The sequence below is a fragment of the Nilaparvata lugens genome, chromosome 5 (genome assembly GCF_014356525.2).
Source record: "Nilaparvata lugens isolate BPH chromosome 5, ASM1435652v1, whole genome shotgun sequence".
Lineage (NCBI taxonomy): Eukaryota > Metazoa > Arthropoda > Insecta > Hemiptera > Delphacidae > Nilaparvata > Nilaparvata lugens.
The window spans coordinates 5,570,528-5,596,692 of NC_052508.1; the positions used below are offsets into that span (position 1 = coordinate 5,570,528).

The 26,165-nt window shown below is 36.6% G+C and overlaps 5 protein-coding genes across 7 annotated transcripts in view; all 5 read right to left on the minus strand.

Annotated features, from left to right (window-relative positions):
* The window catches only part of LOC111052772 (peptide methionine sulfoxide reductase), a 55,067-nt gene that overhangs the window by 27,077 nt on the left and 1,825 nt on the right, over positions 1-26,165 (minus strand). The gene's annotated exons all lie outside the window — the stretch shown is intronic.
* LOC111052771 lies at positions 1,888-15,069 on the minus strand. 2 transcript variants are annotated; one of them, XM_039429803.1, is made up of 5 exons: positions 14,933-15,069; positions 13,479-13,564; positions 10,774-10,867; positions 3,973-4,884; positions 1,888-3,873 (listed from the first exon to the last, which is right to left on the minus strand). In XM_039429803.1, exons 2-5 carry the CDS (start codon positions 13,533-13,535, stop codon positions 1,970-1,972), a joined length of 2,967 nt encoding a protein of 988 aa, XP_039285737.1. In that variant the 5' UTR covers positions 13,536-13,564; positions 14,933-15,069; the 3' UTR covers positions 1,888-1,969. The 2 variants fall into 2 exon arrangements, with proteins under 2 accessions (XP_039285737.1, XP_022195231.2); XM_022339539.2 differs by having other exon boundaries at positions 1,888-4,884.
* Positions 20,785-21,744, minus strand: LOC120351555 (gastrula zinc finger protein XlCGF7.1-like). The gene has a single exon (XM_039429354.1). The coding sequence runs from the start codon at positions 21,742-21,744 to the stop codon at positions 20,785-20,787; it is 960 nt and encodes a 319-aa protein (XP_039285288.1).
* Positions 22,766-23,623, minus strand: LOC120351556 (zinc finger protein 37-like). Its single transcript, XM_039429355.1, has one exon. It carries the CDS (start codon positions 23,621-23,623, stop codon positions 22,766-22,768), a length of 858 nt encoding a protein of 285 aa, XP_039285289.1.
* LOC120351557 (zinc finger protein 252-like) overlaps positions 23,620-26,165 on the minus strand; it is an 8,923-nt gene continuing 6,377 nt past the window's right edge. Inside the window, exons 2-4 of the mRNA XM_039429356.1 lie at positions 25,722-25,857; positions 24,774-25,683; positions 23,620-24,741 (exon numbers count right to left, since the gene is read on the minus strand). Of these exons, the coding sequence (XP_039285290.1) occupies positions 23,620-24,741; positions 24,774-25,683; positions 25,722-25,857 (2,168 nt within the window). The remainder of the gene's footprint in view (positions 24,742-24,773; positions 25,684-25,721; positions 25,858-26,165) is intronic.

Below are 26,165 nucleotides of genomic sequence, written 5' to 3' on the forward strand. Positions count from 1 at the left end.
TCAATCATTTAACAATAAATTTCCATAATCGAGATTGAATATTTTTTCAATTAATTTAATTTTTACATTGTTGCTAATCTGGCAACATTTCGATTTCGGAGCTAGAAAAGGATAGCGCCATCTACTTTGTCGAATGATAGACAAGGATAGTAAGACCATTGATAATCAAATACTGCCATTATAACGTGGACCTCACTATATCCAACATTATTCAATGAAAGATATGACCTATTACACCACCGAAGATCTTTGATAAAATATTTGACTAGATCGTTCATATGACTGTGTGATGAGGCCTTATAGTGAAGTGCACGTAATGAAAGTTTAACATTGATGTTACTATCCTTGTCTTTCATTCGACAATGCGGATAGCGGTATCCTTTTCTAGCTCCGCAACGCTGCCAGATCGGTTTTAACAATGGGCCCGTTCTGTGTACATGGAATGTGGTAAATTGTCAGATTCCCAATTTACCAAGTAAAAAGTTCCGCGTTCCATAGGAGGAATTTTGACAGATTCTGTTCCAGTACCAAAATCCTGCCCCACAGTCGAAGTGTGGTAAATTGTCCGACCTGGTACAGTTCCAACTATTTGAGCTCTCATTGGTCGATTAATGTAGTCTGCTTGTTTCTCTGCGCATGCGCTGATAGTTTGTTCACCATAGCATAGCATAGAATACATAACCAACAATATGATGTTTGATAACCATTCATTAAATGAATTTTTCTCTATAGAAAATTTGAGAGTAATGGAATAAAAGAAATTTACACTTTTCTAGACGGTAGGTTTATAAAACAGCCTTTCTTCATTCACGCAGCTAGTAAACGACACATTTTAGTGTAAATCAACTTTATATGTGCGCGCCAAACGCTTGAACCAACGATTTTGAAATGGCGTTCCATGGGAACATTCTGCACTATTCAAGTGATGGAACAATTTACGATTGGAACTGGAACAATTTACTGTACACAGAACATACACAATGTGGAATTACAATTCAACATTAAATTATTCAATGCTAATTAAGAAAATTTATTATATAATCATTGACAAATTTTTCTCTCGACTAATAAATATAATTGTTTATTTTTTGTTTTTTTTATTGTTTATTTTTTTATTTAGGCTCAACACTCACACATCTCAGGTTGCGAAGAGACTCGACTCTAGTCGAGAGCATGTGTTTCCAAATGGTGACACTCAGACCAGTCGATTCTAGTCTCCGCGACGTCACCATTTAAAAACACCATGCTCTCGACTAGAGTCGAGTCTCTTCTCAACCTGAGTCGCGTAAGTGTGAGTTGAGCCTAAATACCAGCTATCAGCTAACCAGCTACCAGCTAATTACCAGCTAATCAGCTATCCAATATAGAAGGCAGTGGCAAGGCAGAGAATCGGCGACGCTATCTCCTATCTTCATCCACAGCTATTATAACGTAGACCTCACTACAGCACAGGTCTTTAAGGGCCGTTTGCACAGTGACAGTTTAAACTAAATTTCATTTTAAACTAGATTAAATCAGTATCAAGTCTCATTTGTTATAATTTGTTTCATTTTGAGTTTAATCCACCAGCTGATTAAATTCAGTTCAAGCTTTGACTGTGCAAACGGCCCTTAGAAAATCAAAGCTTATAAAGGTGCGTTTTCGTTTGTGCGTAAACCTCCGCAGTCGACGACGACAAGCATTGTTGATATTCCAAATTTCAAGTGTGCTAAAACAGCTGATCAAATAACGTTTCATTATTTGTGTTCATTATTCAAGAATTAAAACATTTCTAATAGTATCAACATATTGCCATTTGGAAGTATAAAAAAGTAAACTCAACCTCCTTCATTAAAACATAATTGAACATAGGTTATTCAGACAAATTGAGTTCCACCCAATCTGAAATCCTCACCTTATCGTGGTCGACGACGGCATTTACGCACAAACGAAAACCCAGCTTAACGTGGACCTCACAATAGATCCAAAACTACGACTTGACGTGCACTTTCTCATGATCAGTGAGCTGAAACTTGCGTCGGAAACGTTTCTCACAAACGGTACACTGGTAAGGCTTTTCATCACTATGTACTAGGACATGTTTGTCGAGATTATCTTTCCGGTAGAACGTGCGGCTACACAAGCTGCACGCGAACTGCTTGACACCAGTGTGAAGACGGCCATGCCTATTCAAGTGATGTAGCCGAGAAAACCTCTTATCACAATACTGACACTGAAACGGTTTGGGACCGGTATGACTCTGAATATGCGCCTCCAACTCACTCCTCGCATCGCAACTGAACAGGTCACAAAACTTGCACACAAATTTCGATTTGCATACTTTAGCTTCATCATCCGCCTTCTTCAAGCCTCTCAGTTTCAGATTCGAAATGACGTCGGTCTTCTCTAGAAACCTGGATATCTCATCTCTGATTTTCTTCTCACTCTCGCAAAGTTCCTGTTCCATGTGGAGGCTGCCTTTTTTCCAGCTCCCTCGCTTCGCTCTCTCTATCCTATTCAAGTGTGACAACAGATGGTTCTTCAGGTGGTCTCGGCGTGCAAACTTCTTCTGACATAAACCACACTCTTGGCGAGGCTCGTCCATGTGTACGTGTCTCATATGCCTCACCAACGTGAGTCTCCGTCTGAACGGTTTGTCACAATACTCACAAATACGTGGCCCGTCCTCTTCTGGTTCGTCTGCAGCTGGTTTTCGCTTATCGAACACTAGATACTCATTCATATCCATTTCATTCATATCTTCTGCCCTCTCCCCTCCTCCTCCTACTCCTCCCTCCTCCAGATCCACATTCTCCAACTTCCGACTCATCACGTAGCACCCTTCTACCAACTTATCATCAACCGAGTTCTTATTGTAACCACCCATACCACAATTCGTTCCCACAAATTGATCTATCGTTCCTACACCTGCATCTGTTCCCACATCACAATCCGTCGTTCCTACACTTTGATACGTTCCTAATCCTTGCTCCATCTCTCCTACACCGCTTTCCATCGTTCCTACACCTTCTTCCGTCATTCCTACACTTCGATACGTTCCTAAACCTTGCTCCATCGTTCCTACATCTTCTTCCGTCGTTCCTACACTTCGATACGTTCCTAAAACTTGCTCCATCGTTCCTACAGCGCTTTCCATCGTTCCTATACATTCTTCCGTCGCTCCTACACCTCTATACGTTCCTAATCCTTGCTCCATAGTTCCAACACCACTTTCCATAAATTCTACACCTTGTTCCGTTGTTTCTAAATAACATTGTACCAACATTTTTACACCTCGATACGATCTTAAACCTTGTTCCTTAGTTCCTACATCCATTTCGATTGTTCCTACACCGCTTTCCATAGTTCCTACACCGTGTTCCGTTGTTCCTAAACCTTGTACCGTCGTTCTTACACCACTATACGTTCCTAATCCTTGCTCCATCGTTCCTACACCGCTTTCCATCGTTCCTACTCCGCTTTCCATCGTTCCTATCGTTCCTACACCGTGTTCCGTTTTTCCCAAACTTTTTACCGTCGTTCTTACAACTCTATACGTTCCTAATCCTTGCTCCATTGTTCCTACACCGCTTTCAATCGTTCCTACACCTTGTTCCGTTATTCCTAAACCTTGTACCGTCGTTCTTACACCTCGATACAATCCTAAACCTTGTTCCTTAGTTCCTACATCCATTTCGATCGTTCCTACACCTTGTTCCCTTGTTTTTACATATTGTTCCGTTCTTCCTAAACCTTGTACCGTCGTTCTTACACCTCGATACAATCCTAAACCTTGTTCCGACGTTCCTACACCTTGTTCCCTTGTTTCTACACCTTGTTCCGTTCTTCCTAAACCTTGTACCGTCGTTCTTACACCTCGATACGTTCCTAAATCTTGTTCTGACGTTCCTACACTTGTTCCCTCGTTTCTACACTTGTTCCGTTCTTCTAAACCTTGTACCGTCGTTCTTACACCTCGATACGTTCCTAAATCTTGTTCTGACGTTCCTACACCTTGTTCCCTCGTTTCTACACCTTGTTCCGTTCTTCCTAAACCTCGAGCCCTCGTTCTTACACCTCGATACGTTCCTAAACCTTGTTCCGTAGTTCCTACACCCCTTTCCATCGTTCCTAAACCTTGTTCCCTCGTTCCTACACCGGTGTGAGATCTCTCATGACTTTCCACAAGACTTCTGTGCGACGAACTGTAGCTACAATGCCGACAACTAAACGATTTATCACCATCACTCAAACTTGTATTCATCCTATCACTGTCATTCAAACTTGTACCAATAATTCTATCTCCATCCAGCTCCACCTCCACCTGGTGGTCCTGCTTTTTGATTTCCACCTCAATTTTGATCATTTTGGGCCTGTTGTTGTGAATTGATTGCTCATGTGTTTGCAAGCTTTGTTTGTCAAGGAAAGTGTGTACACAGAACCGGCATTTGAAACGTTGCGGACGATGACATCTCATGTGATACGACATTTGATCCTTACGGCCGAAAGTTTTCTTACAAACCTTACACTGAAAAGGCTTGACACTTGAATGTATACTCATGAAATGTCGTTTCATATGTTCTTTACGACTGAACCGTTTACCGCAGTTCTCAAAAGGACACTCAAAACAGTTGCCCACGTGTATTCTCTCATGATGAATTATTTCTTTCTTGATTGTTGTTCTACAGTTGTTACAGTAGCGACAATAGTAGAAGCCATCTTGCTGTCTGACAAGGCGTGGTCCCTCTGATGGCGTCTCGGCAGAAGTGTCGAGCACAGAGTGGCTAAGTCCAGCCTCAGCACTCTGTGTACCTTCCTCGCTAGTTTCTTGATTCTCTTCAGTGTCACTAAAAGGCGACCCTGTATTCCTTCCGATTTCCTGTATCTCGTGGTCTGCTGAGTAGGCTGTGGAAAAATAAATAAAAATCACGAACTCAAGTCTAAATATGAAGATAATTTTGTTAATAAAACAAGGAGACTTGGGCTTCTACATATCTGCGTTGCCAGATTGTGCGCAATTGCGACCTTCTTATAAAAACAACATCACTTGTAATGATTTAAAGTTTAAAAAAGGCATCTATCTATCTGTCATATTATAAAGAGTTTGTAATATGTTTTGAATATTCTAATTGGCAATAAATGAAATTGAAATTGAATCTATCTATCTCATTTGGATGAATGAATATTATTCAATTTGACAACAAATTCGATGCCGGTTTGATATAAAACACAACATTTTCTACATGCTAGAATCTTCTAAAAGGTGAATATCGCCTGAGGTAGCAAGAAAATTCATTGATTAATGGTGTTATCTTTCTGCTAATCAGATATTATTGCTAATCATACAGAGTTGGTGAAAAGTCTGAGAACGGCTTAATATCTCATACACAAAGGTTATTTGACGGTGGGTGTGATTGGGGATCCTACTAAAATTGAAAATACTACTCTACTATGACTTCAAAAATCTGGTCCGCCATCTTGAATCCGCCATATTGAATGCAACTTTTTTTTTAATAGTAAGGTGGTCATGAGATACATGATTTCGTTACGAAATTTTAAGAAAAAATGAATGGTGAAAACCGCACATCGATATCTCAAACCGTTCAGAAGATATTCTCTAACCGTTCTCGGAATTTTTTCTCTACTTTCTGCTTTGAATAGTATTGGTTGATTATGTGAATATCTTCTGAACGGTTTGAGATATCGATATGCGGTTTTCACCATACTTTTTTTTCTTGAAATTTCGTATCAAAATCATGTATCGCATGACCACCTTCCTATTATAATAATAAAAATTATTATTACCTTCCTATTTAAAAAAATAAAGTTGCATTCAATATGGCGGATACAAGATGGCGGACCAGATTTTTGAAGTCATAGTAATGTAGTATTTTCAATTTGAGTAGGATCCCCAATCACACCCACCGTCAAATAACCTTTGTGTATGAGATATTAAGCCGTTCTCGGACTTTTTACCCACTCTGTATAAAGATGCAATAAAACATGAGCATCATTAACAGGGAATTATTCAACAATTTATAACGTGAGAATAAAAAATTGATGGCAATTTAAATACCTGAATTTAATTGAACAAAGTTCAAATATTTTAAAATGATTCTTATTGGATCACTATAAAATTAATAGTTGCTATGGAAAATTGTTAATGTGAAATTTTAAGCTTCAATATTATCATTAAAATGTTATATTTGCTTTTTAAATATAAATTTGTGTTTAGAAATAAGTTTTCTTAATTTTAAACTTTATAAAATAGAATTCAGGAAGTAAAAGTTCAAATTTTTAGTGAGAAAACATAAGAACCCAAGACATAACCTAAAAACTTGAGTGTTGATAGGAAATGACATTGGGTAATACGGCAAGGCAGAACATCGGAAAGGAACTCTCTGTCGATAAAAGCCATATGAATAAATAAAATCAGATATTTATCGAAGAGCCTTTATCAACTTTAAGGGCCGGTTTCCGAGCTAGGGATTTAGCTAAGTCCTAGACTTTAAACAGCTGGAGTCAAAAAATTGGATTGACATGTCGAGTCGACGCCCGACTCAGTCTCACAGTCATGTGGTCGCGAAGACAAGAATCGACTGGTCTGAGTGTCACCATTTGAAAACACATGCTGCGTCAAGATGTGACTAGAATCGCAGTCTCTTCTCGACTTGAGTCCCGTAAGGCTCAACTCACACTTACGCAACTCAGGTCGAGAAGAGACTATAGTGAGGTCCACGTTATAATGACAGTATTTGATTAACTTTGATGATGCTATCCTTGTCTATCATTCGACAAAGCAGGTATTACTATCCTTTTCTAGCTACGCAACGATGCCAAATCTGTTTTTGACGACGTAGAAATACAATTAATTGAGGCAGAGAATCGGTAACGATGTTCTTCTATCTTTATCCACTGCCATTATAACGTGTACCTCACTATAGATTCTAGTCGAGAGCATGTGTTTCCAAATGGTGACACTCAGACCAATCGATTCGAGTCTCCCCGCGACGTCAACATTTGAAAACACATGCTCTCGACTAGAGTCGAGTCTCTTCTCGACCTGAGTCGCATAAGTGTGAGTTGAGCCTAGTGTTAACTGGAGATTATTGAACGAAGTGTTATCGTGATAATGTGATCCAACCTTAGCTGGCTATCTCAAAGATTTCCAAAACAGGACAATTTTCCAGGGCGTAGTCGCAGATTTTATAACAGTAGTTGTAGTTTTTAATTTCTCATTTCTATAATTGGAAACGTTTTACCTTGACAAAATAAAACATTTATGAATTCAAAACAGCTGAAACGTTACACTATTCTCTCTTTATTTTATTTTGTGTTCAATTTTCTAGTTTTTCGAAATTTAATTCAAACGTGACTATGAGAATGACTGCGACTACGCCCCGTTTTGGAAAACCAATTTTCTGACTAAAGCTGTTTAAAGTCTAGGACTTGTCTAAATCCCGAGCTCGGAAACCGGCCCTAAGTGATTTGACAAAATATATAAAAGAACATATTTTCTTATTACTAATGATGCCCACATGAGCTTTCTGATGGTGCGTAGGTGAATCGATGAAATGATTAAACGTCCATTCCATCGGCGGGATTCGAACCCACGAACCAGGCGGTGCTAGCAGACCAAAGCTTGTAACGCTCCATACTACTAGACCAACCCTGCGGGCTGAACCACTACCACCGTAAACAGTAAAATGTGAAATAAAAGTGTAATTTATTGGAGTGTGAAAGAACAGTGTAAATAAAGTGTGTGAAAGAACTGTTGAACAAATAAATAATTAAAAAGTAAATGCAAGTGTTGGAACTGTCCAGAACATCATAAGATTAAAGGTTTTACCTATCTGAAAAACATTCTCCTGATGGGTTTCTCTGTACCACAGATTTATTGTGATAAAATCTGTGGGAGCCTCTTTTCTAAAATAGAGTTACATCTAATTTGGTTTACCTTTCATTTTCCTCTCATTTGATTATGATACAGGCTCAAGTATTTTAAGTAAATTAAGTATTTTTGGATAGATGAATTTATCAATACCTCTGAAAGTATGGAGAAATTTTTTTATTTGTGGAATAGTGTTTTTATTTAAATAAAATTTCTATTTAATAAAATACACATGTCTTTAATCTGAAATTTTTATAGTATTTCACCCAATAAAAATAATACAGTAACGTATTTTTTGTTACGATACAGTAACAAATGTTAGAGAGCATACATTGATAAGCTAGTAAAAACTACTATGATTCTAGGAAGAATCAATCTACATGTTATGACGTCATTAATTTGTTGTGGGGCCTGAAGTAATAGTAGGTATTGGTTCAGTCAGCCACTACCTCCGTAAACAAAACCATAGTGCATTCGTGTGACGTCAGCACAGGTAGGGCTCCTACACCAATAAAAATTTGTTGATTTCAGCTGATCTATATCAGCCATTGTTTTTTGGTGTAGGAGCCCTACCTGTGCTGAGGTCACACAAATGCACTATGGTTTTGTTTACGGAGGTAGTGGCTGACTGAACCAATACCTACTATTACTTCAGGCCCCACAACAAATTAATGACGTCATAACATGTAGATTGATTCTTCCTAGAATCATAGTAGTTTCTACTAGCTTATCAATGTATGCTTTCTAACATTTTGTTACTGTATCGATTTTTTATTGGGTGAAATACTATCAAAATTTCAGATTAAAGACATTTGTATTTTATTAAATAGGAATTTTATTCAAATAAAAACACTTTATTCCACAAATAAAATAATTTCTCCATACTTTCAGAGGTATTGATAAATTCATCTCATCCAAAAATACTTAATTTACTTAAAATACTTGAGCCTGTATCATAATCAAAGGAGAGGAAAATCAAAGGTAAACCAAATTAGATGTAACTCTATTTTAAAAAAGAGGCTCCCACAGATTTTATCACAATAAATCTGTGGTACAGAGAAACCCATCAGGAGAATGTTTTTCAGATAGGTAAAACCTTTAATCTTATGATGTTCTGGACAGTTCCAACACTTGCATTTACTTTTTAATTATTTATTTGTTCAACAGTTCTTTCACACACTTTATTTACACTGTTCTTTCACACTCCAATAAATTACACTTTTATTTCACATTTTATTTACACTGTTCTTTCACACATTAATCAAATTTTCCTCTCACACTTCAATTACACTGTTCTTTTATACTTCATGTGAACTGTTGTTTTGTAGGATTGAAATTCTTTCTTCTTATCGCTTGTACCATTTTCGTTTCAAAGTTTCATCTCTCGGAAAAGAGAAACGTTCGGAGTCTTGTTATAATTCCAACAGAAACTTTTGAAGTCTTGTTACAAAATTCCCGTGACAATTGGGTACACAACAACAGAATCCCATGGTAAAAACCCCAAATATACCATTAATTTTCACAAACGAATATTAGAAGAATGATAAACAAACCATATTCATTGAAATGGAAGACCGTGAAAATAGAATTCGTAATTCGAATTTTGTTGGTTACCATATCAGATGTGATAACAAGCATCAGCGCTCTTATTTCGCTTGCCTATCGCCAATAGATCATCGATCTACATGTGATGACGTCATAGTTTCATAGTTTCAGTTGTGGGGCCTGAAGCAATACCTACTATTACTAGCTATTAAAAACTATGACGTCATCACATGTAGATCGATGATCTACTAACGATAGGCAAGCAAACTAAGAGCGCTGATGCTTGTTATCACATCTGATATGGTAACCAACACAAATCCAATTACGAATTCTATTTTCACGGTCTCCCATTTCAATGAATATGGTTTGTTTATCATTCTTCTAATATTAGTTTGTGAAAAGTAATGGTAAATTTGGGGTTTTAAATCATTGGATTCTGTTGTTGTGTACCCAATTGTCGTGGGAATTATAACAAGACTCCAAAAGTTTCTGTATTCTCTTTTGTAATGAATTTTGAGCAAGTGAAATAAAATTTATTCTATTCTATTCTATTTTCCGAGAGATTAAACTTTGGAACGAAAATGTATACAAGCGATAAGAAGAAAGAAATTCAATCCTACAAAACAACAGTTTACATGAAGTTTGAAGGAACAGTGTAAATAAAGTGTAAGAGGAAAATTTAATTAAAGTGTGAAAGAATAGTGTAAATAAAATGTGGAATAACAGTGTAATCAGAATGTTAACAGTGTAAACTGTTGAACTAATAAGTTAAAAACTAAATGCAAGTGTTGGAACTGTCAATAACATCATAAGATTAAAGGTTTTACCTAACTGAAAAACATTCTCCTGATGGGTTTATCTGTACCATAGATCAAATTTGTGGGAGCCTCTTTCCTAAAAAAGAGTTACATCTACTTTGGTTTACCTTTGATTTACGTCTCCTTTGATTCTGAAAAGGCTATTTTTGTTTGATATGAATTCATAAATTATAGCTCTATCACTGAATCGAATATGTCTATCAAGCTGAAAGTATGGAGAAATTATTGCATTTGTGGAATAAAGTGTTTTTATTTCAATAAAATCTCTATTCAATAAAATACAAATACAATGTCTTTAATCTTGAATTATATAGTATTTCACCCAATAACAAATCGATACAGTAACAAAAGTTAGAGAGCATACATTGATAAGCTAGTAGAAACTACTTTGATTCTAGAAAGAATCAATCTACATGTTATGACGTCTTTAATTAGTTGTGGGGCCTGGAGTACTAGTAGGTATTGCCTGAAGTAATAGCAGGTATTGACTGAACTTACCTACAAAAAGTAACCTATACAGATGCTATAGATTAAACTTACCTATAACAGTATCCTCCGGCGTTATCTCAGTTTTTTGTGGCTTGGTCGGCATGACACAATAGTTGGTTTCAATTTGGAATCTTATCGAACCCATCTGTAAAGTTGCACACAAATATTTTAAAATACAAACATGATTCGTATTTAATGAGCATAGCTTACCTATCTATAATACCTATAATAAAGGAAAGAATTGGCTTATACACGTACGGGATAGGAAACCCACGAATCATCACGTCTCAACTACTCAACTGATTAACTTGATTAAATGAAAAAGACTTAGAAATTCTAAGTATCAATAAATCTGTGATTTTTTGACAATTTCTTAGTCTTTCTCATTTAATATGAATAATTACCACAATATCAACTTCTCAACTACACAAAAAGTGATTAACTTGAAATTTTGCATATAGATTCTTAATTTACCGAGGATGGTTATAGGCCTATTTTCAATACTTCAGGATTTCAATAGGTAAAGTTTTCACTTTGTAAAATTTTTAATAAGACCCTTGCAGAGCACGGGTTACCTATATGAAATGAATAATTTATTACATTGGTATTTATCTGTTCGCCAAATCATGCACAAATTTATAATACAGGTGTGATATAATGCAGAATTAATGAGCAAATTTCAATTGATTCAAATAGACAAATTTATAAAGAAAACTGCTTTAGGATGTGATCACATTGAATGCCTACATGTGCAAGTCATGCGTACGTGGTGAGATCATGCATGAGCCGATAAACAAAATCTAAAAATTTCCATGTAGCTGAAAATTGTGACTTGCATGTAGCTGTTTACACTGAACGCAACCAACAAGTGCGCGCGTTCAGTGAGAATTTCCTATTGCTCTTTCCATGGTTTTATTCTCATCTACAAACTTGGTCATGCATAACCAAGCGTGCACTTGCACATATACGCATACAATGTGATCACGCCCTCAAATAAACAAACAACCACACATTCTTTGTTGTTGTTTGAAATAACTAAAAATAAAACTAAGGTTGTTCTTTGCCGGTAGTAATTATAATAATAATAGTTTTAATTCCATTTTTGCATAATACAAATTTATAAAAGTCAATGAATACTAGTCAATAACAAATTGAAAGTTAACATAAAAAAACCTGGTGTGGCGCACTCACACTACTTTCCTTGCCGTTATGAAAATTGATCACCTGACGCTAGTGTTCTCGCGCATAAGAGTCTACTATTCAAAGATCTGAGTCAGCTGGTGACAGGACAATACGCTGGAGACACACGAAGTCTGCTCTCTCTTCATAGTGAATGATTTAATAAGGTGCGTACAGATATACGCGCCGCGAACATGAGCAATTCACTTTTAATCAGCTGACTATATCTGTATTTTTACAGAAACGGTAAGATACAGATATAAAAAGCTTGGCATCAGCTGATTAGAAGTGAATTGCTCATGTTCGCGGCGCGTATATCTGTACGCACCTTCAGAATCAACAGTTTCAAACAGTTTGTAATTGAATGATCACATTTTCTCAAATTTCAAGCTTATTTTCAATTTTAGGTGAAGATGTTACTGGAAATTGATTGTAGAGATTTTCATGCTCAATCTTTTCCACTTGCAGTTTTTTTGTTTAAATTGTATCTGAAGCCTGATAATTGGGAAACTAAAAAATCAAACTTTGCATAGATGGTGCGGAGGTCCTGAAATTTTCACAAATATGGGACGTGTGGCAGTTGATAGAGCTCATCACATATGTGAAATATCACGTAGTGCCATATTGTAATTGAGAATATCTACCGTGTTTTATCAATTTGTATATAATTTTTTATGTCAGATGATGAATTCGAATTCAAAAACTACGGGAGTATTGACTTTTGCTTTCAATTTTTGTGAATTTCAGTACTGTAATGATCAAGTTCGTGTGAATATTACTCAAGCACGCTACATACGGGGACAATAAGCTTTCTCTGGCTGAGTATCAAACATTTTCAATTCCACGTTCCCGTGACAGCTACTTTTGTCCCAGTGTGCGGCTGCTTTACTGATTATCAGCCAATCAGACACTCAGTATTGTCCTTTAGCTGAGAATTAGGCAATCGGAATTGACCACTGGGGGACTATTCTGAATTTCGACTGACAATGGGTAAGTGTCAAAAACGGCCAACCTATTATATTGTCAAACTGTTTAGATCTTTAAGTATATGCATTGTTACAGCTTGGGGAACGTGTTGCTTCTATGAAAAGCTTAGTTATTTGATAAGGTTCGAAATGGTCTAAATTAGTCTATAGTGAGGTCCACGTTATAATGGCAGTGTTTGATTAGCAATGGCATACGGTAGCTATTCTTGTCTATCATTCAACAAAGCGGATAGCGCTATCTCTTTCTCGCTTTGCTCTGTTGCCAGATCATCTTTTAACAATGTAGAATTCATAATTAATTAACAAAATATTTCATCTTAATTATGAGAAATTCATTACCTATGAAATTATTGAAGAATATAGGCCTAATGGATTATTTTAAAAGAGAATGAGCAGTTAATATTACATCAATAAACCTGTATCAACTACCGTCTATAAAATGCATTGACAAGACAGAGGATCGGCAACGTTGTTCTCCTATCTTTCTCCACTGCCATTATAATGTTGACCTCCCAATAGGATAACTCAATTCTGAAAATAATCAACTAATTTTATTGAATTTGAATTACCATGGAAGACAAACAGACTTACATCTTCTTCTGGGTTCAAATAGATCATATCATATCGTGGGTCGTCCAATCTGTTCATTTTTACGTATTATTCTAAAACAACTCCACCTGAAAATTATAAACAATATAGTATACATCTCGTATAGCCTACCTTTGAAAATATGCAACAGACAAAAGTACTGTCAATAATTTATAAAAAGTTATTAGGCTCTCTTCCATTGCCACATCACTTATGGATTGCTCCTGTGGGGTCATTCGACAGGGGCTGCTGATGTCCTGAGGCTGCAAAAGAGAGCTTTAAGAATTATAACAGGCAGCGACCATCTTGCCCACTGTGAGCCCATCTTTTCTCGCCTTGGTGTACTGACTGTCTTCAGCCATTACATCCTCCTGTGCTTGGTGTATGTCAAGAAGATACAGCATACTCTAGCTGCCCGTAGTGACATCCACCGCCACCATACCAGGCGCAGTGAGCTGTCGGATATCCCCAGGAGACGCCTCCACCGATCACAGGCCAGTTACAGGATTTCAGCCCTGAAATTCTACAACAAGCTGCCTAATAGTGTGAAGCAATTGGATGAGGCCGCCTTCAGGAGAACCGTCCGGAAGCTACTGTGTGCAAAGGCATACTACAGTGTGAACGAATTTATGGGTAATAATTTGATTTTTTATTGAGAGCGTGAGCACTGGATCACTGCCATCTGAACTGTTAGCTTACAGTTTTTTTCATGTGTTTGTACGTGTTTTGATTTTTTGACGCCATCGATCCCACAATTGTGGGTAATAGATGAAGCTGAAGGTATTAAAGGTAGTCTCAACTCACACTTACGCGACTAATGACAAGAAGAGACAACTCTAGTCGAGAGTATGTGCCTTCAAATGGTGACGTAGCGGAGACTAGAATTGACTTGATTCTATTAGATTGAATATAACTTATCATACACATGATGAACATATGTGTTTGTTAAGTTCCGTTCAATCTAATATAATCTATAGGGATTAATTTATTAACATTTTGTTAATAACTTTGGTGTAAACCCAGCTTAAAGGTACTGAATACTTATGACGTGTTTACTCTCATTCCTATTACAAATAAATTATTCAGTATAGTAAAAATTGTAGGCTAATATTTTTCATTGATAAGCGACATTCAAAATATTGGTTTTAAGTCATTCTTAAATGAAAAGGTAAGATAAGATTTATATTATAAGATGATATCTAATCTAAATGAAAAAGGCTAAGCATTATCCTTATACGGTAACAGAAAATAAATGTGAAAAATAATGAATCTTAGAAACACCTTTCTGAATTTTAAATAATTATACAATTCACTTAAAACTAGTGATTTTCACTAAATTTTGACATTTATGACTAACTTAACCTAAAATAAATAATGTGCATTAATTTGTGCAATGTAGCTGCTCAAACTTCATTTCAATTATGTTTTTATATTTAAACTAAACTTTTGCTACTTACGGAAAAATTGTTAGTAATAAATATCTTGTAAATAATTAGCACAAATTTCCTCAAATTCATAAAAATAATGATTATCAATGAACATTTTAACACAAAAAACTGCCGAAATAGTAAACAAGATGGTGGTCGTGGTCTTCTAATTAAAATGAGTAATGAGGACTGCGTCCTAGAGTGACTACGACAACTTAGCTTATTTTGGAAATCGTCTATATGAGACCACCATTATTAAATACAATCATGAGAATATAAAATAACTAAATATACACTAAATACTATAAGCAAAAATCAGGTTTAGTACTGAAATTATGTTGTTACAAGCTTTGCTTGAAGAGGATGCAACAATATTATTTAGAATATGATATTTTATGTAAATATTCATTATTTATAAAGAATTTGTATTTTATGTTTGTAAGTATGAATTGTATATTAATTTTTTGTTGACATTAATAAATTGAATTGAAGTTATTAGACATGCGATTAAGAGCACCATTGGACTCTAGGATCCGACCCTCACTAAATATTTATATCAGGTTACTTAGAAAAATACTTCCCAATGGAAAAATTTATTCAACTTTTAATGCTTTGGATAGTTATTTTTATCGATAATTCTCAGTGAAATCTGGAATCACAATCATATTATGAAGCTTCAAGTTTACTAATCTATTTATTACCATCGCACAAGCCTATACCCTAATGGAGACTTCACCCACGCTACCTTTAACACAACTTTTCTCAACTTACATACCATACTCTCCTATAGTGAGGTCCACGTTATAATGACAGTGGATAAAGATAGAAGAATAGCGATGCCGATCCTCTGCATTAATTAATTATATTTCTACACTATTAAAAACATAATTGGCACCGTTGTGGACCTAGAAAAGGATAGTACCACCGGCTTTGTCGAATGATAGACAAGGATAGCAAAACCAAAGTTGATCAAATACTGTCATTATAACGTGGACCTCACTATAGTCAACTTACATGCTGACCCCTGGTCATAACTTTATGAATAAAATTATGAGACTTTATTTGATTAAATAAACTTGGAAAAAAATCAAGAGTAATCCAGAGGTGTGAAGTATTGTATTCAAAGTATCACATCGAATCATATCTGCTAAGAAAAAATATTAAAGCAATATCGACAGAAATTTCAGACTATTCCTCCTTTCTCATATTTTCCTCGCACAAGTCTGTTCATCAAAAAAGGAAATAATTATTAAATTTGCGGTTCATACACATACAAGTGATTACTCATATCAGCTTGTTTTATACTTTTCATATATAGGTATTTATTTCAGCTATTAATAGCAGATATGAGGAATAGTTACTTATACTTTTATACTTACAGAAACACTAATTTTATGTTCTGTCTCTCCTTGATGAACAAACTATAGTGTTGCTTACTAATATGAGCATAATTCAAAGAAAAAATATAACATTGTAACTATTCAGAGAAGATAAGATCATAGAGAAACGAGAGAATATGAGCATAGAGAACGATAGCATAAGTAGATATCTACCAGCTGTGCAGCTGGTAGTCTCTCAAATTGTGCCGTTCATACACTCTCACCCCAACCAAACAGTAAAAATTGACAATAATCGACAGTAATCGGCTTGAGATAACAGTAAAGTTGCGACATAAACGCCCCATACCATGGGATCACCACACTTTGACATTAAACACCACAAAAATTACTTATTTAACTTTCTCTCCAAATCAAACCGGCCAACCTAATCAATTCAACAATATTAAAATTCATTCACATACCTGTCTTAGTAACATATTGGTGAACTGTGACTGCCCGATAATAGCGAGTGCTACAAAATAAATTCCTTGGCATAATTCTTGACCGCCATCTTAGATGGGAATACAGATAAATAGCTTATGTCAAAGATTGAGGTATCTAATTTTTAAATTTCACAATATTGGTATGCTAAAGAATAAAGATATTTCTCGTCTAGTTTATTTTGCTTATGCCCAATCAGTACTGCAATATGGTATAATAGCCTGGGAGGAGCCAGAAACATCCATCTCAATAAATTATTCACCATACAAAAATTTTTAATCAAATCAATTACTTCCAAACCAAGACGTTACCCCAGCAGTGATCTTTTCAATGAGTTCGAAGTATTAACTGTCAGACAATTATATACAAAGAGTCTCTTCTCTTATATATAATAAAAAACAAAAATAACTTCAGACTTCGAGAGACTATGTATGATTTGAGACCATCTAGCATTACTTTTCATAATGATCGTACAGTGTTGGACGTGTGCTGTAGGCAGTTTGTCTTTGTAGCTAAAGGACTACTGAATCATATACCTTTTGATTTTGTCAATTTCAGATTAAACAGTAGAACTAGGCATGAATTGGATAAATGTTGTAGCATTCAAGCTCAATGAAAACTATTTTGATACAAGTAAAATTCATTTACTATAGATCCTATACTTTCTGTATTGATCAAAGATTTTCTCCTTCCAAAGTTATAATAGGTAACCTTTAGAAAAAACAAATATCAAACTTTTTTGTAACTATTGAATAATGTATTCTTTTGTAGTGAATACCTTTCCCTCTTATTTTCAATGTTTTTTGAACTGATTCATGAATTAAACTACGTGATTTTCCATTTCTTTTTATATTGTATATAAATTTCAATATGCTAAGCATAGTGGATACTGTTTACATAAATTATATGCTATGATTATCATCATTTTATAATCATGAGTTGTGCTGCTGTTCAATATTTGTAATTTATATTTGTACATTTCTATTTTCACGAATTATTGCAATTAACTTAACTTCTGTATATTAATATTAATTTCTTTCATTTTATAGAGTAGTTTTTCAACATCCTGTTTCCCTCGATATTGTTATTATGTTATTTATAGCGACTCATTCCTGCGCTCAGGTTAAACCTTGGCAGGGATTTTTTCTTCTCAATGTGTCTTGTAAATTGTCATATAAGGATTAGGTTAGACAAGTTTTGTGAAAGTGTTGTATTTTATACTGTAAATTTGTTTTTTGAAGAATAAATGATTTTTTTTTTTATTTTGATATCTACTTACGCTAATGTTTCTTTATGATAAGATACAGTACATTGGTTTTTCCAAGAAAACTACTTTTAGGACAGCAATCTGTTGCACGCTATTAATATAAACGATACAGAGCATTTATCTGGAATAATTTAGTAACAATTAAAATTATCTACACATATTAATTAATAATAATAGTAATAGGTATTGAAAAATAAGTACAGTATAATTTTTTTTTCAACTGACTTATAATTGCTTCCACAATTAATAACATTATGAAAAATAACTGAATTACATATTCCATGCAATTAGTAACTACCGTATTAGTAGTATCAAGTAACTAAATAATTATACAATGAAAAATATTTCTAAAAAAAATAGTATTCATAGTGTAAAATAAGAAAACATTTGCACAGAATAAATAGGTAATGAAAAGTATTTACAAACATATTAAGCTGCGTTTACACAAAGTTATTAACAAAATGTTTATTTTTCCGTCCTTATAGATCTGATTCTATTAGATTGAACATAACTTTCATACACATGATGAACATAAGTGTTTGTCAAGTTCCGTTCAATCTAATAGAATCTATAAGGACTGAAAAATAAACATGTTGATAATAACATTGGTGTGAACGCAGCTTAAAGCTTATTACTAATGTAATAAGAAGTGAACATTTTATTCTAATAATAGAGCACAATAGTACTGCAAAATGAGAAAAACATTTCAGAAAGTAGGCTACTTAGAGAGAAGTTATTTCCAAGGCTTTTCCAATATCATTTGCAATATATAATGAATAAACAAATTCTAATTTACAAAAATATAGAAAACAATCTTATAATATCATGTAGCCTAATTAAATCTAATAACGACAAACATGAGCCTTTTATGTAAGAGACTCTTGTGGTTCTAGTATTGTAAAAATATATGTTCAACATTAATTTTCTCCTAGCCTCTACCAGCAAAGTGATATAACCTGTGCAATTTCATTATCTCAATTTAGTATATACCTTAACCTTCCGACAGTCGCGCTGTTGTAAAAAGTACAACAGTGTCAGTTTTTTTCTCTGCACAAAACTTTTAAATGGGGAGGTGTCAGTGAATGAGTCACCTATGCATTCCAAACTTTCCCCGCATCACTCCACTGAGTTGCACTATCAACCGAGCAATGGTTCAGTCTTTAGGTGCCATTTAGTTGCGACAGTGCATAAGATAGGGAAAGACTGTATACAGGGACTGTAAACGAACCAATAACACAGAATTTATGGCTTTGCTTGATGTACCTTATTGGGCTATGAAATGGTAATCACCAAATTTCATAGGCGTAAAATAATCCAAGAAGATAGAAAAAGTAAATAAACAATTAATATGTTTTTAAAAAATACAACACGCGACTGCTTGTGTGATTGAGTAGGGCGCGACAACCGGAAGGTTAATCTAGTTCATTTAGTATCTTGATTCAATACGACACTGACGATTATAGTAGCTATTGCAATCAATTATTCAAACAAAAATTAATAAATTCTAGTTTGGTTTTCACTTACATTGGAGCCGACTTCATCCGTCCGAACAATTCTCTTTAGTATAACAATCTTATATCACGTAACCTAATCTAATAACGACAAACAGAGACTGATGGAGTAGAGGATTAGTGGATAAGGAATTTGTGGAATTCTAGTATTCAGAATATAGGAAATTCATTGTAGTTGGACAGACATGATATGAAGTCGGCTCCAAAGTAAGTACACCCTTGAAGATTCAACTGCACATGATACATTATTATTATAATACCAAGTACGTAATAAACTGCCCTAATACGGCACTTGCAATTATAAATACTCTAAAATAAATCTATAGATTGTGAATATTCAATTATAATATCAACTCTAAATTAAATATGTAATATACAATTATAGAACTGCTGACTCCACAGAGCTCTTTCATATTATGTAAGAAAATTGATATAGAAGGGTACTATGTAATTATTTCTATTTTAATTGAATAATTCAAATACCCCTATTAGAATATTAATGTAAGAAAATATTTCTGTCCTCAGGATTCAATTGTTTAAATCTTCTATGAATAAATTATGAATTATCTTATGACTATAGTGGTTTGCCATGATTAACCTGAATCCACTAAAGTGAGTTCACATAGTCTAACATTACTTGAGTGAGGTCCACGTTATAATGGCAGTATTTGATTAGCGTTGGTGTTGCTATCCTAGTCTATCATTCTACAAAACAGATAGACTTTCTTCTCTAGCTCCGCAACGTTGCCAGGTCCTTTTTATAATAATGTAGGAGTGCGGTCCACGTTATAATGAAAGTATTTGATCAACTTTGGTTTTGCTATCCTTGCCGGTGCATGGTTTTGCTATCATTCGACAAAGCCGGTGGTACTATCCTTTTCTAGGTCCACAACGATGCCAATTATGTTTTTGACAGTGTAGAAATATAATTAATTAATGCAGAGAATCGGCATTGCTATTCTATCTTTATCCACTGCCATTATAATGTGGCCTCACTATAGAGTCGAGTCTCTTCTCGACCTGAGTTGAGCCTTAAGGTGCGTACAGATTTACGCGCCGCGAACATGAGCAATTCACTTTTAATCAGCTGATGGCAAGCTTTTTATAACTGTATCTTACCGTTTCTGTAAAAATACAGATATAGTCAGCTGATTAAAAGTGAATTGCTCATGTTCGCGGCGCGTATATCTGTACGCACCTTTACAGTTTATTACCAAACTGGATCATAGATTTAGCACACGTGAACACTGTCCGTATAGGGGTTACGTGGATGTTAAATTTCAGCTAGGGTCCATTCACATACTCGAAAACTGATTTCGGCGTCACATATCCATGCACCCGCTTGCGATGCCTCAACAAATTCGTCTTCTCTTTGAAGGTCATGTCACACTCGCCACACTTGACCATTCTGATCGGCAGATGAGAGCGCTCATGTCGAACCAAATTGTTTTTCAACGCGAACGTTTTGGGACACTGCGAACACATAAACGGTCGTTCGCTCGAATGCACCGCGCGTTCGTGGCGCAGCAGACAACCCTTTTCTGTGAACATACAGCTGCATTGCGAACACAGGTACGGTCTCACCCCTGAGTGTTTCTTCTCATGGGTTATCAGGGACGGTCTCGTCGCAAACTGTTTCCCACAGTAGGAACATTCGAACCGATCCGTACTTGAGTGTAATTTCTCGTGTCTTTGCATCACATCACGCCGTTTAAACGCCTTACCACAAACACCACATATGAATGGTTTCTCCTCTAAATGTTCACGCCTTTTATGTTCCAAGAGATGCTGCTTATCGGTGAACCTCATCCCACACGATCTACACTTGAACACTCGGTGCGTTTTCTGGTGTTCCTCCACCACTTCCATGCTGGCATCACTGAACGTACACACACGACACGAGTAGTTCTGCGTCGTGTGTCGTTCCACGGCCACCGTTTCGTTGTTACTGATCACGATCGCTTTATCAGGTTTCACCTCTCTCGCTTCCCTCCTGGTCGACACTTTATTGACGACAACACTGTCAACAACTGCCTCGCCCTCGTCACTGTGTTCTACAACCGGTTTGGGTTCGTGGCGTTTTATGTGGCGCCGGTGATTGCTGCGATCAGCGAACCGTTTCGGACACAATGTACAGGCATAGGGCCGTTCGCCCGTGTGACTGCTACGGACATGTCTCTCCATGCTCCTCTTGGACGCGAACACTTTGCCGCAATTGTAGTCACAGCGGAACGGGCGCTCCATGTGTTGTGCAGGGTCCTATGGGTCGTTTCATGCCTCCTTTCTCAGCGAAAGCCCTGCCACAGATATCACAGACAAACGGCTTCTCACCGTTAGGCTTTCGCTCGTGTTGGGCCAGGATCGACGGGCTTACGTACCATTTAAGGCAGATTTTACATTGGTACGTCTCTCTCCAGTGTGTTTTCGTTCGGGTATCACTAACGATTGCTTTGCATCAGTGATGTAACTGCATGAAGAGCATTTATGAAAGCTTTTTACGCCGTTTTTTATAGCCATCTACGTAGATTCCACTTTCACATTTTACTGAGAGATTCTAACAAGCCGTCCATCTCATTCTCCTCATCTGTCAGTGTCCAGCTTCATGCTTTACAACCAGCTCGTTTCCTTCGATATTTTATCATCATCATCATCATCATTTCCTGCTTTCCAGACCTTTGTCAACAATCGTCATCACTATTTTTCTGCTTTGCAACCCTTCATCAAATAGTTGTTCCATAAACTTATCAACTTCATCATTTCCTTCTTCATCCAGCATTCTAATCTTCATCATCATTAGAATGCTCTTCCACATTAAAATCCATGTCTCTATCATCATCATCATCATTTGCTTCTCTATTTTCTTCTTCTTCATCTTGTCCTTTATGTTCTCCTCTTCCAATAATTATGACAGATTCTTTTCCTATAATCTCCTCTTCTTGTTCTACTTCTCTTCTTCTATTCTCTCTAGTTCTTTATGCTCTCCGTTTCCAATTATCTCACATCCTTTTTCTATTATCTCTTCTTCTTGTTGTTCTACTTTCTCTTCTTCTTCTTCTCTTCTTCTTCTTCTTCTATTCTCTCTAGTTCTTCATGTTCTCCGTCTTTAATGATCTCACTTTCTTTTTCTATTATCTCTTCTTCTTCTTCTTTTTCTATTCTCTCTAGTTCTTATGTTCTCCGTCTTTAATGATCTCACTTTCTTTTTCTATTATCTCTTCTTCTTCTTCTTCTTCTTCTATTCTCTCTAGTTCTTCATGTTCTCCGTCTATCTCACCTTCTCTTCTATTTTCTCTCTTTCTTCAGTTCTTTCTTCCTCTTCATTATCCACGTTTTTGCGAGGATTAGAGCAATTACTCTTACCTGTGTCACCTGGAGACATACTATTAGTATTCACACAGTATTCACCCAGATTTCTAACCTTTGAATGATCGTCCTTCAGATGCTCATGAAGCAGCTTTTTGATGGTGAAACATTTTTTGCAAATGGCACACTGGTGCGGCTTGTAGCCGGGATGTGTCCTGCAATGATCGACCAACATATCCGCGCGAAAATAGGCCTTATCACACAGGCCACACTTGTAAGGCTTTTCGCGTGAGTGTGTGATCACATGTCTTCTAAGATGTGATTTGTGAGCAAACTGTTTTCCGCATGTTTTACACACGAACTTACTACATTCGTGGCCTTCTATAATCTGCAATCTGGTCAGATCCTTTTTGCACAGTTGACATTTGAACGTTGGTTCAGATTTTTCACTTTTCTGTTTCTTGGGCGTGGAGGATGTACTCTCATCTTTCTTATGATCCCCATCTCCTTCAGAATCTTCGGCACTATCAAAGACGTAATCTATATCATGGTCCTCATCATCAAACTCCTCCTCACTATAAACATCTTCTTCCCCATCTTGATATGTTTTTTCATCAACTTTAGTGAGTTTTTCTTTTCCGGAGTTTTCAGTGCTGGGCTTACTTTTGTATTTGGCACTGAGTTTTTCTTTCCCGGAGTTTTCATTGCTTCCTGGCTGTTTTGAACGGAGTTTCTCATCACTTTTCAACTGCTTACACTTAGTCAATCTAGCAAATTCCTTGACAGGTGAGGCACTAACATCAATATCATCATCATTCATAGATATATCAATATCAATATCATGAAGCTCAATATCAGGTTACTTATAGTTTCCTCCTTAACCTGTACGCTATCCTCTCCATCAATAAGATCTGTACCACACATCTCAACGAGCACCCGAAAGTGACTCAACTGATGACGCGCCAGAATACTCATATCACTAAACATTCGCTTACACGTGTTGCATTCGATTCGATTTTGACTCGAGTCCTTACAATTTTTTCTCTCTCCGTTTTTCGGAATTGACTGCGACAAACGATCTCCATTAGGTAACGGTTTGTCGGGCACAGAACTTGTTTCAAATTCTTCATCAGGGAACGGGTTGTCGGTCACAAAACTCGTTTCAAATTCTTCTTCATCAGGGAACGGGTTGTCGGGCACAGAGCTTGTTTCAAATTCGTCATCATCTGTTACAAAAGGGTGTAATTTGTCAGTATCTCTTACAAAAGGGTGTAGTTTTTCATGAAGCAACAGAAACTCCATATCGGAGTATGATTTGCCACAAGTTTTACATTTGTAGTGTTCATCTCTCTCATGGTCAACCAGTTGGGCTAGGGTGTTGAACTCTTCAAAACATGATATACATTTGAACAGTTCCTCGATTTCTGGTACAAGCTTGACATCATCAGAATGTTGCAGTTCCAATTCGTTGCTAGTTGATTCAGCTGTATCTCCACCTCTTTCCTTACGCACATCTCTAACGTTACTTACAACTTGATTCCTTACTGGAGCATTTAACCGATTCAAAACACGCCCTCCTTGATTATTCACTTCTTTCCTGATTGGAACATTTGAAGGATTCAAAACACGCCCACATTGCTCGTTTAATTCCTTTCTGACTGGAACATTCACCTGATTCGAGACACGCCCACCTTGTTTGTGTTCGTAAGGATGGGTCGCATTGCATTTCCGCTCATGCCTCACACAATAACTGTTTTCCGAGTACGGTTTGCCGCAATATTTACACGCGAACGGCTTCTCCCCGGTGTGAATCCTCTGGTGACGGTCCCGGCTAGTTTTGCCAGTAAACGATCGATCGCAGTAGGCGCACTCGTACGGCTTGTACCCGGTGTGGATCCGTTCATGCACTCGCAGAAGCGAACTAGTTGCGAATCGTTTCTGGCACAACTCACACTGGTGCGGCTTTTCACCGTGTGCAGTCTCTGGTGGACTTTCATGCTGTCCAGCTTGTAGAAACCCTTATCACAAACCGGGCACTTGTACTCGACACCCGTGTGATAACCGTAGTGAATGATCAGCTGCACACGTTTCCTGAATCGCGAGCCGCACACGACGCACGCAAACCGCTTGCAAAAGTTGACCAACAAGTGTTCCTCTAGATCTTCCCTACTACGCGAACTGAAATCACACTTTCTACATGCATACACTCCCTCAACTGCGGGTGCAATTTTCTTACAATCGCTTGTCTTGTTGTGTTGAACGATATCCTCTCTTTCGGACGAGCGGAAGTTACAGTGCCTACAACAGTGTGAGTTTATCTTGACATATTCTATATGTTTGGCTATCAAAGCTTGTTCATCTTCTCCCGCTGTTTGTCTCTTCTCTCTGCTTTCTATTGCAACCTCTTCTCTATGACAAGACCTCTCATGCTTTACCAGTTGTATCCTCAATTTGAACTTTTTCCGACACGTACTACACTCAAATCTTTCACCGCAACCTGTTTTCTCTGGATCTTTTCCTAAACCTAAATCCACTTCTTCTCCTTTACCCTCTCCTTCTACTACCCCCACCACCACTTCTACGTCGAGAGCACCAACATCGACAAATTCTACAACACCGTCTTTGTCTTTATCGTGCTCCAAGTTTGGCACAAATAATTCGATGACAGAAGTTCTTTTGCAAATAGGTATATGTCTGTTTAAACTGTTTAATGACTGGTAGCGTTTGCCGCAAAGTGTGCACTTGAAATATTGTCTGGTGGATAAGCCTTTTTTACCGGCGACCGTTTCGAGGTCATCGCGACTGTTTTCGGCCGCCAATTTTTGACGGGTATCTTCACCGACATGAACTGTTTCCCAATGAATTTTTAAAGCGATTTTCCTGGATGCACTGAAATCACAGTTTCTACATTTGAATACTTGACCGCGTGACGTGTTGTGGTTTCATCACTGGCGCTGTGATCCTCCTCTTCTTTGTCGTCAACTTCGAGAAAATTTGTTGATTCTACATCGTCGTTGTCCTCTTCAAGGTTGTCTCCAAGCTTCTCTTTTAAACCTGAAATAGTGAAAAAAGAGTTTAATCAACAAAAATCAAAATATTCTTCTGAAACTTGATAGGGGAATTCACGAGCTCAAGATGACCAAGTAATAATAATAATATCGAGTGACCTGGCTGGCTCAGGTCTGGTGTCAGAGTTTTCAGGTCGCAACTGATCAATTTCAGGGCCTCTGACATTTATTTTTATTCATTTCTTGTACAAAATACTACAATCATAATATAATTATGACATTAAAGGATAAAATAGGCTGAGCCTGTACTATTTCTCTCCAAAAATTTTGATAAAAAGTTAATGTTATCCAAAG

Bases quoted from the DNA above. Each gene is read 5' to 3' on its own strand.
- LOC111052771 (XM_022339539.2), bottom strand. From the start codon at position 13,535: ATGAACAGATTGGACGACCCACGATATGATATGATCTATTTGAACCCA. The intron at 10,868-13,478 runs GTAAGTCTGTTT...GCAACTTTACAG, and splicing joins ATTTGAACCCAGAAGAAGAT to ATGGGTTCGATAAGATTCCA. The intron at 4,885-10,773 runs GTAAGTTTAATC...ATTTTTCCACAG, and splicing joins GCCGGAGGATACTGTTATAG to CCTACTCAGCAGACCACGAG.
- LOC120351555 (XM_039429354.1), bottom strand. From the start codon at position 21,744: ATGGAGCGCCCGTTCCGCTGTGACTACAATTGCGGCAAAGTGTTCGCG.
- LOC120351556 (XM_039429355.1), bottom strand. From the start codon at position 23,623: ATGAATGATGATGATATTGATGTTAGTGCCTCACCTGTCAAGGAATTT.